The sequence below is a fragment of the Phascolarctos cinereus genome, unplaced genomic scaffold, assembly GCF_003287225.1.
Source record: "Phascolarctos cinereus isolate Bilbo 61053 unplaced genomic scaffold, phaCin_HiC Scaffold_4;HRSCAF=312, whole genome shotgun sequence".
Lineage (NCBI taxonomy): Eukaryota > Metazoa > Chordata > Mammalia > Diprotodontia > Phascolarctidae > Phascolarctos > Phascolarctos cinereus.
Genome location: NW_027555847.1, coordinates 591,449,170 through 591,468,033, shown reverse-complemented (window position 1 = coordinate 591,468,033; position 18,864 = coordinate 591,449,170). Strand labels below are relative to the sequence as shown.

The window sequence follows — 18,864 nt, the reverse complement described above, 5'->3', positions numbered from 1 at the left end:
TCACTTTGTCTTTTTGTGGGTTCAGCTTCTTTAGATTTTGTTTAGAGCCGTTTTTTATAGGTGTTTGGAGGGGTTTGGAGGAGACCTCAAGCAACTCACTGTATTCATTCCGCCATCTTGGCTCCAGGTCCCCCCCCTTCCCCCCTGAACTATCAAAAGTCCATTAATTAAGTGCCTAAGATGTGCCAGGCCCTGAATTAAGCTCTTAGGGTTACAAATAAGAAAGGCAGTCCTTGTCCCTAAGGAGTTTATAATATAATGGGGGAAGACAAAACACAAAAGGAAGCTAAAAAGCCTGGGAGAACTACCCAACTTGGAAATGCGGTGGAGAAATCAGTCAGAGAATAGCCAGATGAGAAATGAGTCCTCTTTTGTTACATAAAACATTAGGAGGAAGGGAAAAATTGAAGAAGTTTGCTTCCCTGTACTAATACATAGTAGTGCCATATAATAAAAGATGGCAGATACAGGACGAAATGGAGTTAGTTATATCAACTCTTAACAGATCACTTTTAGCTCTTAAAAATCTTTCAACAAAATTTTTGTTCTTTCCATTTATACTGTTGTGGTCATAATGCATATTATTTTCCTAATTCTGCTTTTTCACTGTCTGTTAACGTATATAAATACTATCATATTTCTTTGAATTCTTCCTTATTATAGTATAGTAACATGTAGAGCAGTTGCTTTGGCTCTTCACCATTTGGACATCTACTTTGTTTCCAATTCTTTGCTACTGCAGAAACTGCTGTTATGAATATTTTGGTGTATATGTTACTTTTCTTTCTGTCTTTCACCTTCTTAAAGTGTATACCTAGTAGTAGGATCTCAGGGTCAATGTCTATCCTTTTATTTATTTATTTATTCATTTTTAAAAGATTTATGAAATAACACAAGCATTTCTATAACATAGAATAAAAGAAAAGATGGTTGCACATGAAACTACAGATCTATTATGTAAGGCCTATCCTTTTAAAAATGGTAAAGCCTCCATGAAATTTCCCCTTATTCCTCCTGTTGAAAATGACTCTGGATCTCATATAGCACTTGTATAAATTTTTACTTGGCCATTGGTACTTTTAACGTGAGATCTTTGGCCAGTGACCAGCCTGTGGACCTACTAATGGAAGAACTGAATCATTTTCATCTTTACATTCTTCCTGTAAATGAAACAAGAAAAAAAAAAGTAAATTGAAGTTAAATGGAGGGATAATTTATAAGTTCTTTGTGTGAAGACAAATAAAGGAATCAAGGGATTGGTTTTATCATGTGCCCAAATGCAACGAAAAATATTATTTCAAATGTTCTGGCAATTAAAGCCCTTCCTGTCTCTTCAGTTTTCTTATACTTTGCCCCTCCCCCGTGCTCCATAGTCTAGCTCCGCTGGCCTTCTAGCTGTTTCTCACACACAATACTCTTATCTCCAGACTCCATGCTTTTTCATTCACTATTCCCCATTCCCTTCTCCCATCCATTTACTGGCTTCCTTCAAGACCCTGCTCAAGTTCCACCTTCTGTAAGAGGACTTTTCCTTCCTTCCCAATACTGGTACCTTTCCTGTGAGATTACTTTCCACCTACTTGTGTATGTGTGTATCTATATCTTGTATTTATCTTGGCTGTACATAGTTGTTCATATGTTGTCTTCCCCACTAGAATGTTAGTTCCTTTTAGGTAAGGATTCTGTTTTTGCTTTTCTTTGTATTCTTAGCACATTGCACAGTGCCTGGCCTTTATAAACACTTGACAGATATTTGTTGACTGACTTTTGCTTATCTCTCATTATAGAGCTCATGATAAGTAAGTCTTTTCAAAAAGACCTCCGTGAAGACAATTGCAAATTATTCACTATTATTGGTTATAAAGAAGGAACAGGTACAGAAATACAATGAAGAACTCAATAACATCCCTAAATTAAATTGGCATATACTTTGCTGTTCTGTGACTTAAAGGTGAGAATAAGAAATAAAATAGAAAAACATAATTTAGGGATAAGGAATGAAAGAGGTCAGAGATCTGCAGATTCTGAAAAAGCCTCATGCCTATACCTTGTGAATACTTTCAAGAAAATAATTGATAGGCCCTGGACATTGACCCTCTTTAGAATATAAACTCATTTGTAAAACTTTATGGACAAGGATGTTGGAAGATTGAAAAAGTACTGCCTTATAAAAAACAGTCAGTGGAGAGAAATTTTAAAAGTATGGCAAAGAGACTCAACAAGGAAAGTAATTTAGAAGGCCCTTTAGGATAAATGTGGAAGGATGACAACAAACAAGACAAAACAAAAAGGTCTGCGGAGATTTTTCTAACTAGTCATTTTCATTACGAAGAACATTGGAGCCACCACACTTGTACTTTAACATCATGTTTTGAAAAGATATCAATAAAAATATTTTAAAATTAAGAGAAAGGTAGGAATTTGGTAGGCAACTAAGGAGAATAAAGTCAGGAAAAGCAGCTGGATTGGACCAAGTGTACGAAGAGGAAATATATAATGTAGGTAACTTAATTGTGAGGGTATAGAGGGACTGATTCACACGTTATCTGAAGGAAGTGAAGCTACCAAAGGTGTGGAAAAATCTTCAGACTTTAACAATACTAGAATGAGTAAGTGACTAAGAAAACATCAACAACCTTTGACTTACATGCTTTTCATTTCTATAGAATTTTTATGAGAATCATCTGCACATACATTGAGGGTATTAGTAGGAAAAGGCAGATTTTCACAAATGACAGGCCACAGGGGACTACTTCTTTACATTGCATAATTGACTGCAGGATATACAGAAGGCTAGGTTTTGTTTTTTATTATTGATTATGAAAAAGCATTAGAGTCAGGAGAGCAAAATTCTACCTTAATGGTTCTTTTCTAAAAACGTTATTTCTCATCCTATCAGAATTTTTCAAGATCCTTTGAAAGATAAAGGCGTAAAATAGAATATATATGTATGCACATATGTCTTTCTATCCATCAATGGTGGAGGAGATCTAGTGTAGATTCCACATTGAAGAGGAATTCCCTATCTATGGTGAGGTCCTCTAGTTGTTCCTGGTTGAGGAAGACCTTATGCTGGTTTCATTGAGCTCCTGAACATTGCAGCAGTTCTTGGAAGATGGTATAGTTGATAGAGCCTTATACCTGGAGTCAGTAAGGCCTCAGTTTAGAACTTGCTTTTGGATATTTACTAGCTCTACAACTCTGAACAGATCACTTCTCTGGACCTCAGTTTCTTCATCTCTAAAGAGGATTGGACTTAATGACTTCTGAGGTCCCTTCCAGCTCTAAATCTAAGAGACCATGAAGAAATCCATGAGTATTCAAAAGAATTTAGGCATCTATGCAGGAAAAACCAAGCAGATCAAGAATGTTTGTTACCCACATTATTACATATAATTAAAAAGACAAACCATAATGCTTGTCCATCAGTATAGATATCTGGGACAAACAGAACACATGGACGATGAATTGGACTTGTAATTAAACTGGAGGAAGAGGATCACCAATTTGATTGCCGTGAAGAAATCTCAGAGGTCCATTAATGATCTCTAAATTTTAAAAGACCCATCTTTTTAAAATATCACTATTCTGTTAGTGCTGCAAGTCATGAACTTTTCCAGAGGATTACAAATAAATATAAAACAGAGAACAACAGAAAGACACATGGTGGGTTCAAGCAAGTTGCAACATGTAACAAATAAGGGACTTCAAAGAAGAACTATGATAAAGGATGTTATCCAGGAAATGTATGAGTCAAAAAGTATGGATGAAAAAGTACTTTTTCAGGGGTTCCTATATGTAAAGCATAAGAAGTTGGTTTATTCAGCCATTGATGAGCTTCCTAGGAAAAAGTCTTGAGGGCTAGCTGGATTTACTTGCGAATTCTATCAAGCATTTAAAGAACAATTAATTCCAATACTATATAGACTATTTGGGAAAATAGGTGAAGGAGTCTTACCAAATTCTTTTTATGATACAAATGTGGTATGGATACCTAAACCAGGAAGAGTCAAAACAGAGAAAGAAAATTATAGACCAATTGAATATAGATGCAAACATTTTTAATAAAATATTAGCAAATAGATTACAGCAACTTATCACAAGAATAATACACTATGACCAGGTAGGATTTATACCAGGAATGCAGGGCTGGTTCAATATTAGGAAGACTATCAGCATAATTAATCATATCAACAACAAAAATAACAGAAACCACATGATCATCTCAATAGATGCAGAAAAAGCTTTTGACAAAATACAACACCCATTCCTATTAAAAACTCTAGAGAGCATAGGAATAAATGGAGTCTTCTTTAAAATAATAAATAGCATCTATTGAAAACCTTCAGCAAGCATCATATATAATGGGGACAAGCTAGAAGCATTTCCACTAAGATCGGGGGTGAAACAAGGATGTCCATCATCACCACTGTTCTTCAGTATTGTATTAGAAACGTTAGCTTTAGCAATAAGAGAAGAAAAAGAAATTGAAGGTATTAGAATAGGCAAAGAAGAAACAAAGCTATCACTCTTTGCAGATGACATGATGATATACTTAGAGAATCCTAGAGAATCAAGTAAAAAACTACTTGAAATAATAAACAACTTTAGCAAAGTTGCAGGCTATAAAATAAACCCACAAAATCATTGGCATTTCTATATATTACCAACAAAGCCCAACAGCAAGAGATAGAAAGAGAAATTCCATTTAAACTTACTGTAGACATTATAAAATATTTAGGAGTCTACCTCCCAAAACAAACCCAAGAGATATATGAACACAATTACAAAACACTTTTCACACAAATAAAGTCAGATCTAAATAATTGGAAAAACATCAGTTGTTGATGGGTAGGCTGAGCTAATATAATAAAAATGACAATTCTACCTAAGCTAATTTACTTATTCAGTGCCATACCAATCAAACTACCAAAAAATTATTTTATAGAGTTAGAAAAAATAATAAGATTCATTTGGAAGAACAAAAGGTCCAGAATATCAAGGGAACTAATGAAAAGAAATGCAGGGGAAGGTGGCCTAGCCATTCCAGATTTTAAATTGTATTATAAAGCAGCAATCATCAAAACTGCTTGGTATTGGCTAAGAAATAGGGAGGTGGATCAGTGGAATAGGTTAAGTATGCAAGATACAGTAGTCAGTGACTATAGTAATCTATTATTTGATAAACCCAAAGACCCTAGCTTCTGTGATAAGAACCCACTCTTTGAAAAAAAAAACTGCTGGGAAAACTGGAAAAAGAGTATGGCAGAAACTAGGCATTGATCAGAATCTCATACCACATACCAAAATAAAGTCAAAATGGGTTCATGATTTAAATATAAAGGCTGATACTGTAAGCAAATTGGGAGAGCAAAGAATAGTTTACCTGTCAGATCTGTGGAGAACAGAAGAATTCATGACCAAACAGGAGATAGAGAACATTATGAAAAGTAAAATGGATAACTTCGATTACATTAAATTGAAAAGTTTTTGCAGAGGGGGCAGCTAGGTGGTGAAGTGGATAGAATACCGGCCCTGGAGTCAGGAGGACCTGAGTTCAAATCTGCCCTCACACGCATAATACTTCCTAGCTGGGTGACCCTGGGCAAGTCACTTAACCCCAATTGCCTCACTTAAAAAAAGTTTTTGCAGAAACAAAGCCAATGTAACTAAGATTAGAAGGAAGGTAGAAAATTGGGAAAGAATTTTTATAACCTTTCTCTCTGATGAGGGCCTCATTTCTAAAATATATGTCAAATTTATAAGAATACAAGAATACACAATAACAGCCACGTTGTATGATGACTGATATTGATAAACTTAACCCTTCCCGGCACTAGAAGGATCTAAGACATCTCCAAAGGCCTTGTGATGGAAAATGATATCCGGAGAAAGAACTATGGAATTTGAATGCAGATCGAAGCATACTATTTGCTATTTTTTTTTTTCTCTTCAGTTGAGTTTTGTTTCCTCTTTCTGGTGGTTCCTCCTATTGGTTCTAATTCTTACAACATCACTAATGTGAAAATATGTTTAATAGGAATGTATATGTATAGCCTATATCAGATTGTGTGTCATCTTGGGGAAGATGGTGGGGAGGAAGGGGGAAAAATTTTAAACAAAAGCATGTGGAAGTGATTGTTGATAAATCAAAATAAATTAATAATAATAATAAAAAAAGAAGTTGGTTTGTTCACCTGGCAGACAGTCTCACTACTGTACTGGTGTCTTTGTGCTATTAGGAGATAGAGAGGAAGGTTCTCTGTATGTTGGGTGAATCATAAACTTATGGGAGAAGGTGGACAAGAGTCATACAGGATGGTCAGTCATGGATAGAATGTGAACTGCATTCTTGAAGGAAACATACAGATTGATGAGATAATTGATCCATTTGAGTAGAGTCTTCTCCAGCATTTAGTACAAATTCTTCTCATAGCTTAATGAGAAAGTTTGTTGAATAAATGAATCTTGTTAAAATAATTGGTTGAAAGGGTGAGAACCTGACCATTATCTGCTATATTGAAGAAGTCATTCTCCGCACCCATCTGAAACAAGGAATTGTAATAGGGCCTCTTCAGATGACCTGGCGTGGCATTAAACGTATTTAAAATATAAAATTGAGTCCAACAGGTGTTTCTTAAATTCAGTAAACATTTTTAAAAATTAATTTTGGAGAGTTTAAGCTAAATCTCTTTATATAAAAAAATAGCACCCGAACTTGTTATATAAACTTCTGCTACAATGGGCTTTTTATTTATTCCTAATTTATGCTTGACTCTCTTATCAAGAATTTAGAGTTATTTGTAACAGAATAGAAAATGAGGAAATAATTGATTTGCCTGGTAATTTCAAAGAATCCACATAAGGCTATTTGTGATTGGAGTGCAATAGAATAACCGGGGGAAAGCCATAAACATTAGGGATGGAAATAATTGGTGATTTAAAAAACAAAAATCAAATGAGTATGAAAGTGGTAGGAGAGGGAATGTCAGCCCCAGGACAGAGAATAGATGTAAGAGAGAAAAGAAGGTTTGGTAGTTTCATCTTCTTTGGAATCTTTATTTGATCCAATAGCATCTTGATAATGTAAATACAGACAGTTAATAAGAAAATGTGAGAATAGGATGGTAGGGAGGTTTTTTAGTAATCTAAATTAAGCTCAGGAAATATTTTTTTTAGAGCTTCAGAAATAAGATTTAAAAAATATTTAAAAGTAGTTGTTTTTGAAGGTGAAGCGGTAGTTGCCTCTTTTTATGCTTTCCAACTTTGTAATTATACTGGTATGATGGATGAGAGTTCTCTTATTTTATATGAAATATCTAGAAATAAAAAGAATTAGTAAATCTGAATCAAGGGGATATTTTCATTTCGTCTTATGTTTTGTTCTAAAATTCTTAGGATTGTCAATCTTGTCCTTGTCAGCTGTCTTCCATTAAATCTATTTCATTTGTTATCATCTAAATGGATTTGGCCAAAGTATAGCTTTTAATCATGAATCTTAAAAAAAAATCTCACAAAAATTTGTTACTTAATTCTCTAAAAGATCAATGTGCTACTTACTTGAAAAGTTGTAAAATGATATGTGCTTCAGTTAAAGTGTTCTTTTAATATTTTAAAAAATAGTGTGTCATATAGTACTTTAGGGAACTGAGCTAGTGTCTTTAAGTACTAAATTTAAGTTTCATTCTTTTGATTTTCATTTCTATTATTTTCTTCATTTTTGGGGCCCCAAATCTGTGCTTTTATTAGTGTAAGGAACTTCCTATGTGGAAACTTTCTCTACTACTGTTAACACATTTGTAACTTAGGTTCCTAGAGTTCCCTGGGGCACTGAGAAGTCAAGTGACTTACCCATGGTCACACAGGTGGTCTGGGTCAGAGGCAGGACTTGAACCTGAGTTTTTGTGAGTCTAAGACTGGTCCTTTTTCCCTGCTATGCTTTCTTTTCTTCATTTTTCATTTGTTGTTATTGTTACTGTTGTTTTATTTAATTCAGATCTCTATTTCATGGAGTTTGGACTAAAAAGAAAAGTAACTTTTAAAACAATCACCCTGATACTAGTGCAGGCCAAAACGAATGAAGCCACTGCTTCCACATCTGTGCTTTTGCTGGATTTTAGGTAGTTTGCTGAAATTTTAAAAGTGGGGAGTAATTGGCTTGAGTTCATGTGAGCATAAGCCAGGCATGGGAGTGGGAGCAGATATAGTCCCAGGGACTACATGAGCTGACAATCTGATGATAAAACGTTCTTGGAGGATGGATCCTTTGCTATATTGATACAGGTCCATGTCTGATTTCACTATTGGGAGGGAATGGGACACTTCTTGCTGTTATCTGACCAGAGTATATGCTAACAGGCCAGGGGAAGAGACATGGGATTGGATGAATAACAAAGTAGTAGTTTTAGGAAAATAACTTCAAACTGACATAGAGAATGAAAAGAAATCTTAATCCTTCATGTATAACAGGGACTTCTAACACTAACTGCTTTGGATAAGTGTTGTTAATACTGTATTTGTTTGAACTGAAGTCTATGTATAGATTTTCTCTATGCTTCATAAAAATGTATGAGAAAGTGTCATTATTAATTTGCTTATTAAATTCAACTTAAAATAAAGCAGTGACATCAAGAAGGCATACTTCAATAGTCTTATAAATTCTTATTTTTTGAACTTAATTGCTTGTTTTTCAAATCATGTTTATTTGCTGAGTTTTAAAAATTGAAAAATTCCAATAAGACAAACATACAGAGGATAGAAATTTTATTTCTGATTAATATAACTACTAGAAAGGAGGAAATGTTATCTAGAAAAAATTTTTATTTTCTTTTTAGATCTTATGGAAGTGTATTTAAAGCAATACATAAGGAATCTGGTCAAGTGGTGGCAATTAAACAAGTTCCTGTTGAATCAGATCTTCAGGAAATCATCAAAGAAATTTCTATAATGCAGCAATGTGACAGGTATGAATAGAATTACATTTATATTTTTTCTCCTCATGACTGATACCATGCATGCGTATAACTGACATTTGTATTATTACACATATAAAAATATATATATTATCTTTCTATATTCCTTGTTCTGTTTATTGTTTAGAAATAGGAGTTAAAATCATCGAAGAAGATGGGATAGGTGTTTGAAGTTGGTTTTAGAACACTGAGCTTCTTTTATAAATAGAAATGGCATATCACATAAGCATCTTTGGTGATGGAAGTGTCTCATCCTTAAGGGGCATAATTTTTCTTGTTTGCTAAGCTCATTTACTTTTGGGATGTGCATTTTGCATTAACTTTGTCTATAAGGGAATGAAAATGGGAAACTTACTGGAAGAATGGTGTTGCCTTTGACAGAAATAGGAAAACCTGGAAGAGGGTTGGGTTGGGGGGGAAAGATAATTGGATCAGTTTTAAATATCAAATTTGAGATGTCTTTGGTACATCTAGTTTGAAATGCCCAATAGGCAGGTGGTACTGCTGAAGCTCAGAGGAATTATTGGATATATCCAATCCTAGTCTACCTTCTGAGATTTAATGGAGTTCTGTGAATCACTTGCATGGGGATAATATCTAAACCCATGCTATCTGATGAAGACACCAAGAGAAGAGGGCCCCAAGATAGAGCTTTGGGGAACACTCAGAGTTAGCAGGTGTGATACTGATGCTGAGCTATCAAAGGAAACTGAGAAGGAGGGATCAGGCAAGTATAAAGAGAACAAAGAGAGAGCAAAATCATGAAAATCCAGAGAGGAGAGTCTATTTAGGAGGAGAGGATGAGTCAGCAGTGTCACATGTAGCAGAGAGAGTAGGTAGGATGAAGACTGAGAAAAGTCCATTAAATTTGAGAATTAAGACATCATTGGTACCTAGAAAAAGCAATTTCAGTTGATTGATGATATTAGATCCCAGACTGCAAAGGATTAAGAAGTAATTAAGAGGAGAGGAATTGGAGGTAGTGAGTGTAGGAAATTTTTTCCTAGGATTTTGATGGTAAAGGGAGGAGTGATATAAGGTGATGGTTTGAGGGATGGTAGGTGAAGGATTTTTTTCTGGGTGGGGGAGACATAGGAATATTTGAAGGAAGTATAGAAAGAACCAGTAGAGAGAGAAAAGTTGAAGATTAGAGAGAGGGGGAGGATAGTTGAAGGGATGGTATGCCAGTGAAGACAGGAAAGAAAGGCTGGAATCTAGGCTATGTAAAGAATATGCCTTGGTTGGGGGAAGTGCTACCTTATTATCAAACACTGGAGGAAGACATGAGAGAGTGGAAGATGTGAAGATGTTTTGAGATGAAGAGAAATGGAGAAGAGGGAACTTATTGCATACTTTTATTCTGGAGAAAATAATGAGGGAAACTCTATTCATTTTGGACCTGATTCTGACTAGTTAGAAAAAAATTGGTTGTTGAATCAGAAATGGGGAGAACTTTTGGAGGAAGAATAATTCCATCTTAGAGTTCATGATGTTTAGATGATATAATGGTAGTTAAGGAGGAGAATCTTTGTGCTTCTGATTATAGAAAAGCAGATTTCAAGAAATTCAGAGAAAGGATAAGTAGGAACCTGTAATTTAACAAGTTAACAGAGGAAGTCAGCCCAACAGTAACAGGTTGCTTTCAAGAACAAAATTTTGATAACCCCCAAATTAATAATTCTGGTAAGGAAGAAATTTCAGGGAAGTGGTGTATAGTACTACTGATGGTAAAAAAGTGCAGGAGTTGGAAGTTAGGACAGCTATAACAAATGCAAAAGATTTGGGAAGTCCTTTGTGAATAATGCTAAAAGGAATAAAACTAATGATATATGGAAGCTGGTGTTGAATGGTAAAGGCCGTTAGGGGCTTTTTTAGAGAGATGTTAGGGTAAGAGGATAGTGAAATAAAAAGTTATAGCTATTGTTCTGATTGGATAGCATCTCAATAATGGACAATAGATAGGCAGCACTGCAGTGAGTTTAATTTGCTTCTTTTTTCTTTGTTAAGCAGCAGTGAACCAAGACAACTTGGGTTCAGTTCCTGCTGTTTACTGGGTGACTCTGAGGAAGGCCCTTAACTTCTTAATCCTTTAAGCACCCCTCAAAAATTATCAGCCTCTGTGTATTACCAACAAATACATCAAGAAAAAAATTCAATTCACAGTAATTGTAGAATATATACAAATCTGGGTGTCCATCTACAAGGATACATGCAGAAATTATGTGACAATAAAATACTCTGAAGATGAGGTGGTTGCCCTCAAGGAGTTCGAGTCACCATGCCTAGGCAAACTAGGTTCTAGGGTATTGAAAGAATTGATGGATGTGGTTACTAAGCTGCTTTCAGTGATAGATAAAATGTTTATTTAGCATTTGCTGTGTGCTAGGTACTGGGGAGTCAAATGCCAATAAGTAAGGCACTCTCTACCTCAAAGAATTTTTATTTTACAGGGGTAAGACATGTAAAGGGGAGGTGGAAAAGGGAAGAGTGCTTATCTAGCACTTTGGTCAGGAGTAAGCCAAAAATGGTATCAAGAGGCCTGGGCTCTAGTAAGATAAGGCAGAGGCTGACCTATTAGAAACAAAGGACCCAGTGACAGAGTCCAGGCTATCATTGGGGAAGTAATGGTCCAAGTAGAGATATGGAGTGGGCTAAAAGTGATCTTTAAAAATTTGTGTAGCAGTAGTTCCAAAGGACTCATGATGAAAAATGCTATCTACTTCCAGAGAGAGAACTAATGAACTTTGAGTGCAGAAGGAAGCATGTTTTCTTTCATTTTATTTATTTTTCTTACTTTTTCCCTCACTTCTCAACATGGCAAATGTGAAAATATGTTTTGCATGACTTTGAAAGGATATTGGGTATTTCTTGTCTTCTAAATGGATGGGGGAGAGGCAGGAGGGTGGGAGAATTGAGAACTAAAAATAAAAATTTTTTTAAATTAAAAAAATTTTGTAGGAGAGATGGTATAAGACTGGCAAAAGACAAATATTTTCCTAATTTAGATAAAGGGAAGGGAGTGGATCCTTTAAACTGTAGACCAGTGCTCTTAACATTTAATCTTAGCCAAATTCTAGAATATATTTTTAAAAGGATGATCAGTTGTCACTTAGAAAGGGAAACAGTAATCACTAAGGTTCAGCATGGGTTAATCAAGAATAGGCCATGATAGACTAACATTGTTTCCTTTTCCTTCCCCCCCCCAAAAAACCCCCCAAAATAAAAAAACCAATATTGGCAAATTGGGAGAACATAGTATAATTAAAAGAACATTGCACTTGGAACCGGAGAATCTGGGTTTGAGTCTTGGTTTTGCCATTTATTCCTTCTGTGACCTTGGGCAAGTCGCTTTCTTCTTTTCCTAGCTCTGCTTCTGATTCTCTGGACTTTGCTACCATGCTTCAGCTGATTTTTTACCCTGGATCATCTTTTTGACTTTGTGGTCCCCTTTTCCCATTGGTGAGTTCTTCCTGGGGCCTCCATTTTGGGGAGGGGCCTAGGTCTGCCATCTTTATTCCTCACCTGATTTTGTTTATAACTTTTCAAACTTTGCCAGCATGCCTCAGCTCGGGCACGCTTCTTTTCATCTCCCTTTTCATCTCCCTTTTATGTGTTGTCTTCCTTCATTAGAATATAAGTTCCTGTAGGGCAGTAACTATCTTTTTGCTTGTATCTGTATCCCCAGTGTTTAGTACTATGCCTACATAGTAAGTGCTTAACAAACACATGACTAATTTATTCTCTGGCCTGTATATTGTGCAAGTTGTAGGGATTCCAGTTCAAACACTGTTGAACCAAGAATAATGAATAGGTCCCTTCCAACTTTGATTCTGTAAATTATAGCAGTTCCATTCCGACCATAAATGCTAGATGATCAGTGAGATATTTTAATCTGCTATGAACCAACATCACGAGGATTAGCTTGAGGGTGACCTAGAAATCAAGTACAGTATACATCATATAACAATAATAGTCTTTCAACCAGATTAAACATATACATAACAAATGAGATAATGATAAGGTACTAAAACTTTGCAAATTCAAGACTAGATTGTTTGAAGTCTACAAATTAAGTTTAAACTTTTTATTTCATTTATTTTTTTTGGTTAAGGCAGTTGGGGTTAAGTGACTTACCCAGGGTTGCACAGCTAATGAGTGTTATGTGTCTGAATCCAGATTTAAACTCAGGTCCTCCTGACTCCAGGGCTGGTGCATTATCCACTGCACCACTTACTGTCCCCTAAACTTTTTACTTTAAGAGTTTTTATTGTCTTGCCACTAAAGCCCTACCTAGTGTGAATTATATGTCAAAAGTTGTGGCTAGTGCCAGACTTGGATAAGGAAATCCCTCATTCCCTGTATGATGTTGAGAAAATCAGGTAATCTCATTGTGCCCTAGCATATACATTTATAAAATAGGGATTGTGATAGCTTGGCCTTGGCTTATTATTGCTTTTGAAGGATTTTTAAGATAATTCTTAACTAGGTGTTTGTAATCCTACCTGAGAAATTAACCTTTAGATCTGGGATTTCATTGCCAGTAGTTACTTGATGATGGTGATTAACTAGTTAGGAAATCTCAAGAATTCACTTTATTTTTTTAAGAATTCACTTTAGAGGGAATTCAAATCACATTAGTAACAAAAGATGAACTATTATGTAGTATTTTGTAAACAACTTTAAAGTGTGATACAAATCTAACTTGTTATTTATAAACAGGTAACAAATTTATATCAATTATATAATTGAATTGAGTGATCATTAGAACAAATTTATAAATACAGTAATAAACATTTTGCCTAACTTTAATTTTATTGGCTTAACTAACCCTTTTAGATTAAGACTATGTTCTCTGATGATGATGATGATGGTGATAGCTAACATACCTTACTATGTGCTTATTATGTGTTAGGCACCATGCTAAAGGCTTTACAATTATTATCTTATTTAATCCTCACAACAACCCTGGGAAATATGTGCTATTAGCCTCATTTTACAATTGAATAAAGTGAGGCATTCAGAAGTTAAGTAACTTACCCAGGGTCATATAACTAGTAAGTATTGCATTTGAACTCAGGTCTTTTACTCCAGGCTTAGTGTTCTATGCACTGCATCATCTAGAGGTATATACACATTTTGCTAGGTTAATCTCTGATTTGTTCTTATACTCATGACAAAAATGTTGGGCTTCTTGAGTTCTTGTTATTATTCTCACTTACTCTGTTTATCTCAGATTCTGCTTTTCATTGGCTTAGTTAAGCTTAGAAGCATTTTCTGCAGAACTCTGAGGGGAAAGCCTTCCTAGTAGTCTCTTTCTGACTACTTTACCTGTCAGCTTTACCCAGTAAAATACTGTTCCCAGTACACTGATTCTTTTTAAACTCCATGTCAGGTATTTGTTAGGCTGTCTCAACTAAGAATATTCTTTCCCTCTTAGGAACTTGTTTGTATCAACTATTTTTATGAACAGTTTTTTAAAAAAGCTTAATTAGAGATTCCTATTAGTATAATCCAAAATAAAAGCCAGTGTATTACATGAGAAAGAATGCTGAACCTAGATTCTAGTCAAGGTTTGTCCCCTAATTTCCTGTGTGACATTAAGCAAGTCATTTTACTTCTCTAGGTCTTGGTATTGCATCTGCAAAAGAAAGGTGTTGGTCAGATGATCTCTAAGATCTCTTCAAACTGTAGCATTCTGTGAATAAATAAACTGTCTGCTTTTTGTCCATTAGATTGAGAGCTCTTTTGCCTCTTTTTGTATTCCTGATGCATAGAACATTACCTGGCATGTAGTGAGTGCTTAATAAATGCTCATTGACCAACATTTTTAGTTTTTTCAGAGTTAGGATGTTGATTTTGTTACGGTTTAAGATTTTTTAAAAAGTCTTTTGTTTTTGCAGCATCTTTATTTCTGAATATATTCCTCTCCTTTCCTCTACCCAGTGAGCCATTATTTGTTATCAAGAATTTAAAAAGGAAGGGGAAAAAACCAATCTAGCAATACTAACGTATCAGCTGAGTCTGATAATATAGGTTGCTGATTTTTTTTTCTTTGAGAGAAGTTTGATTGATACCAAGTTATCATGACAGGGTGGCTGAATTAGTACAGAAACTCTTTTACCCAGTAAACACTTAATCTACTTGCTAAGTGTAGAAGGAAGATAAGGTAGGCAGAGATAGTATCAATAGTACAAGCTAATTTGTAAAACATTAAGGTCAAGGATGATGGAAGACTAAGAACAATATATCTGTCATATCATAGGACATCAATAAGTGGTTAATAAAGCAAGTTTCTATGGAGTTTGGCATGTGAATCATGTAAGTCAAATCATCTTAAGAGCATTTAGAGTTGAAACTGTTGCCCACTCTTTCCTCCTGGAGGCCCTCTTCTTTATGGATTTTCATGACACACGTCTCTTGGTTCTCCTTCTAATAATTTGTCCATTCTTTCTCATTCCCTGTTCCTGGGTTCTGTCCTCATTTCTCTATTATATCTCTCAGTGACCTTATTAGCCCCTATATGTCCAATTATCGTCTCTAGATGATTCCCAGACCTGTATGTACCACCCTGGTGTCTCCTGAGTTCACATCTTGCATTGCCAGTTGGCTGTTAAGACATTTTAAATTTGTTTGGTAGGTACCTCAAACTTAGCGTGGCCAAAATTGAACTTATTATCTTTTCCCCAAACCCTAATAAATTTTCCATGTTGAAAGCACTACCCCTCAAAATCATTCTAGACTTTTCTCTCATGGCATTTAATCCATTCTGTTTCCAAGTTTTATTGATTTTGCCTACAGAACATCTTTTTGCATTCATCCTGATCTCAATACTTGCGTGGTCACTACTCTTTCAGGTCCTCATCCTCTTTTACTTGGACTATTAGAATGGTTCCTAATTGATTTCTCTGCTTCAAGTTTCTTTTCATTCCAGTCTGTCTTCCACATAGCTGCCAAAATGATATTCCCAAAGCACATGGTTAATCATGTAATGCACCTGGTTGTAAACTGCAGTGGCTCTCTGTTACCTTTAGATCCACGCTCCTTTCTCATTTAAAGTCCTTTATAATTTGGCTGCCACCTGCCTACCTTTCTAGCCTTATTATATGTTAATAATAAATATTTTTGATAATAATATATTTAATATATCATATATGTGTATATATATGTAATGGATATCTTTTGTCTACTCTTCATTGTAGCTAAACAGGTCTTCTTGCTGTTTCCCCCACATATTCCATCTCCTGTTTCTATCTCTTCCCTGCACTTAGAATGCATTCTTTCCTCACCTTTACTTTTTGGAATCCCTATTTCCCCAGCAGTTTTGGCCAAAACACTATATTAGGTGATATCCCCCAGAGGCTAGTGTCTTCCCACCTTTCCAGTTAAGTTGTATTTATTTTGTACGTACTTATATGTGTATATGATGTCTTCTCAATAGAAAAAAGCTCCTTGAGGGAAGGGACTATTCGTTTTTATCTTGATATTACCAGCTCTGGCATAGTGTCTGTGGCACAGTAATAGGAAATGGACCTATAACTTCATTGGTATTGGGAGCTTCCAGGTAAGGAAACTCCCTCTACAAGGCATATTTTTTTCTTTCTTTGCAAGATCTAGTTTTAAAGTAGCCTAGAACACTTAGAGGTTATCTAACTTGCCCAGGGTTCAATTTTACCTAGGCCAACTTACATATTCAATGACATCCTAATTAAATTACCAAAAAATTATTTTACTGTATTAGACATATAATTAGACAAATAATAAAATTCATTTGCAAGAACCAAAAGTCAAAACTATCAAAGGAACTAATGGAAAAGGATCTAAAGGAAGGAGATTTAGTAGTACCAGATCTTAAACTATATTATAAGGCACTAATTATAAAAACTACCTGGTACCGGCTGAGAAATAGAAAGATAGAGTAGTGGAACAGAGTTGACATACAATTTACAGTAGCAAATAAATATGGTAACCTTGTATTTGACAAGTGTAAAGACATAAGATTTTGGGATAAGAATTCATTATTTGGTAAAAACTGTTAGGAAAACTGGAAAGTAGTATTGCAGAAATTGGGCATAGACCAATGTCTCACACCATTTACCAAGGTAAGGTCAAAATAGATACATGATCTAGATAGAAAGAGAAATATTACAAAAAAATTTGAAGAACATGGAACATATTACTTATCAGACTTATGGATAGGCAAACAATTTATGAATTAATAAGAGATAGAGAGCAGAATGAAGTATAAAATATACAATTTCAGTTACATTAAATTGAAAAGGTTTTGTACAAATAAAATAAATATACCCAAGATCAGAAGGAAAGCAGAAAATTAGGAAAAAATTTTTACAGAAAGTTTCTCAGATTAAGGTCTCCTATCTCAAATATATAAAGAACTTTGTCAAATCTATAAGAATACAAATCATTCCCCAATTGATAAATGGTCAAAGCATATGAACAGACAGTTTTCTGATGAAGAAATTAAAACAGTTTAGTCATATGAAAAATGCTCTAAATAATTATTGATTAGAGAAATGCAAATTAAAACAACCTGGAGATATAATTTTATACCTATCAGATTGGCTAAAATGATTGAAGGAGAAAGAGACAAATGTTGGAGGGAATGTGGAAAAATTGGGATGCTAATTCATTGTTGATGGAATTGTGAACTAATCCAACCATTTTGGAGAGCAATATGGAATTTTACCCAAAGAGTTATTAAACTGCTTAAACCCTATGACCCAGCAATAGCACTATTAGATCTGTTTCCAAAGATGATTGGGAAAAATATGTTCTAAAATATTTGTAGCAGCTCTCTTTGTGGTGGCAAAGAGCTGGAAATTGAGGGGATGTCTGTCAGTTGGGAATGGCTAAACAAGTTGTGATATATGATTGTAATGGAATATTACTGTGCTGTAAGAAATGAGCTTGATTTTAGAAAAACATGGATAGACCTTCATGAATAATGAAGAGCAAAATGAGCAGAGTCAAGAAAACATATTCAGTAACAGCAATATTGTTTTAAGAACAACTTTGAGTGAATAATTCATTTTGACTATTATAAATACCTAAATTAACTACAAAGGACATACGAAGGAAGATGCTATTTGCATCCAGAGAAGGAACTGATAAATAGATGTATATAATGATTTTACATATATATATATACATATTTGTGTCCAATGGTAGCCATCTCTAGGGCAGGGACTGGAGGGAGGAAAGAAAAAAAAGAAGAAATTTACACGATAACTTTATTATATATTTAAAAGGAATAGCAAATTGTACACAATATATTTGCAGTTTCATGTGCAATCTTTTTTTTTTTTTTGCTTTTAGGCAGTTGGGGTTAAGTGACTTGCCCAGGGTCACACAGCTAGTAAGTGTCAAGTGTTTGGTCTGAGGCCAGATTTGAACTCAGGTCCTCCTGACTTCAGGGCCGGTGTTCTATCCACTAAGCCACCTAGCTGCCCCTATGTGCAATCTTTTTAAAAATTGTACAGAAAATGAAATAATGAAGAAAGTGCTTGACTTGGAGTCAAGAGAACTGGGTTTGAATTCAGTGCCTTATATTACTTATGGGGCCATTTTGACTAGTTCCTAGAGGAACTTCAATTTCAACTTTAAAATGGAGATATTATCTCCTCTACTTATTTTACTTAGTTGTGAATAAAGTGCTTTATGAATGAATGATTATCCAGTGCCTTCCATATCTTGGATACTTAAATGATTGTTGAGTTGAATATTACCAAGAAGACTTTGACTTCTCAGTTTTTAACAGGAATTTGATATCTTACAGAAATCATTTTTAAATCCTATAATTTTCACAAAGTCATAATGGAAATTGTGAAGTAGAGGAAGGTTAGCTTTAGGTTTACTGAATAGAACTTGTCAACCA

At 34.8% G+C, this 18,864-nt stretch overlaps 1 protein-coding gene across 7 annotated transcripts in view; it reads left to right on the top strand.

The window, feature by feature from the left end:
* Positions 1-18,864, top strand: part of STK3 (serine/threonine kinase 3) — a 485,213-nt gene that overhangs the window by 56,523 nt on the left and 409,826 nt on the right. For 4 of the 7 annotated variants that reach the window (XM_020969092.2, XM_078153672.1, XM_078153673.1 and 1 more), the window contains one exon: positions 8,835-8,963. The exons of 2 other annotated variants lie outside the window; for them this stretch is intronic. In XM_020969092.2, the coding sequence (XP_020824751.1) occupies positions 8,835-8,963 (129 nt within the window). Of the gene's footprint in view, positions 1-1,787; positions 1,952-8,834; positions 8,964-18,864 lie in introns of all 7 variants that reach the window. One more of the 7 variants, XM_078153677.1, reaches the window with a different exon arrangement.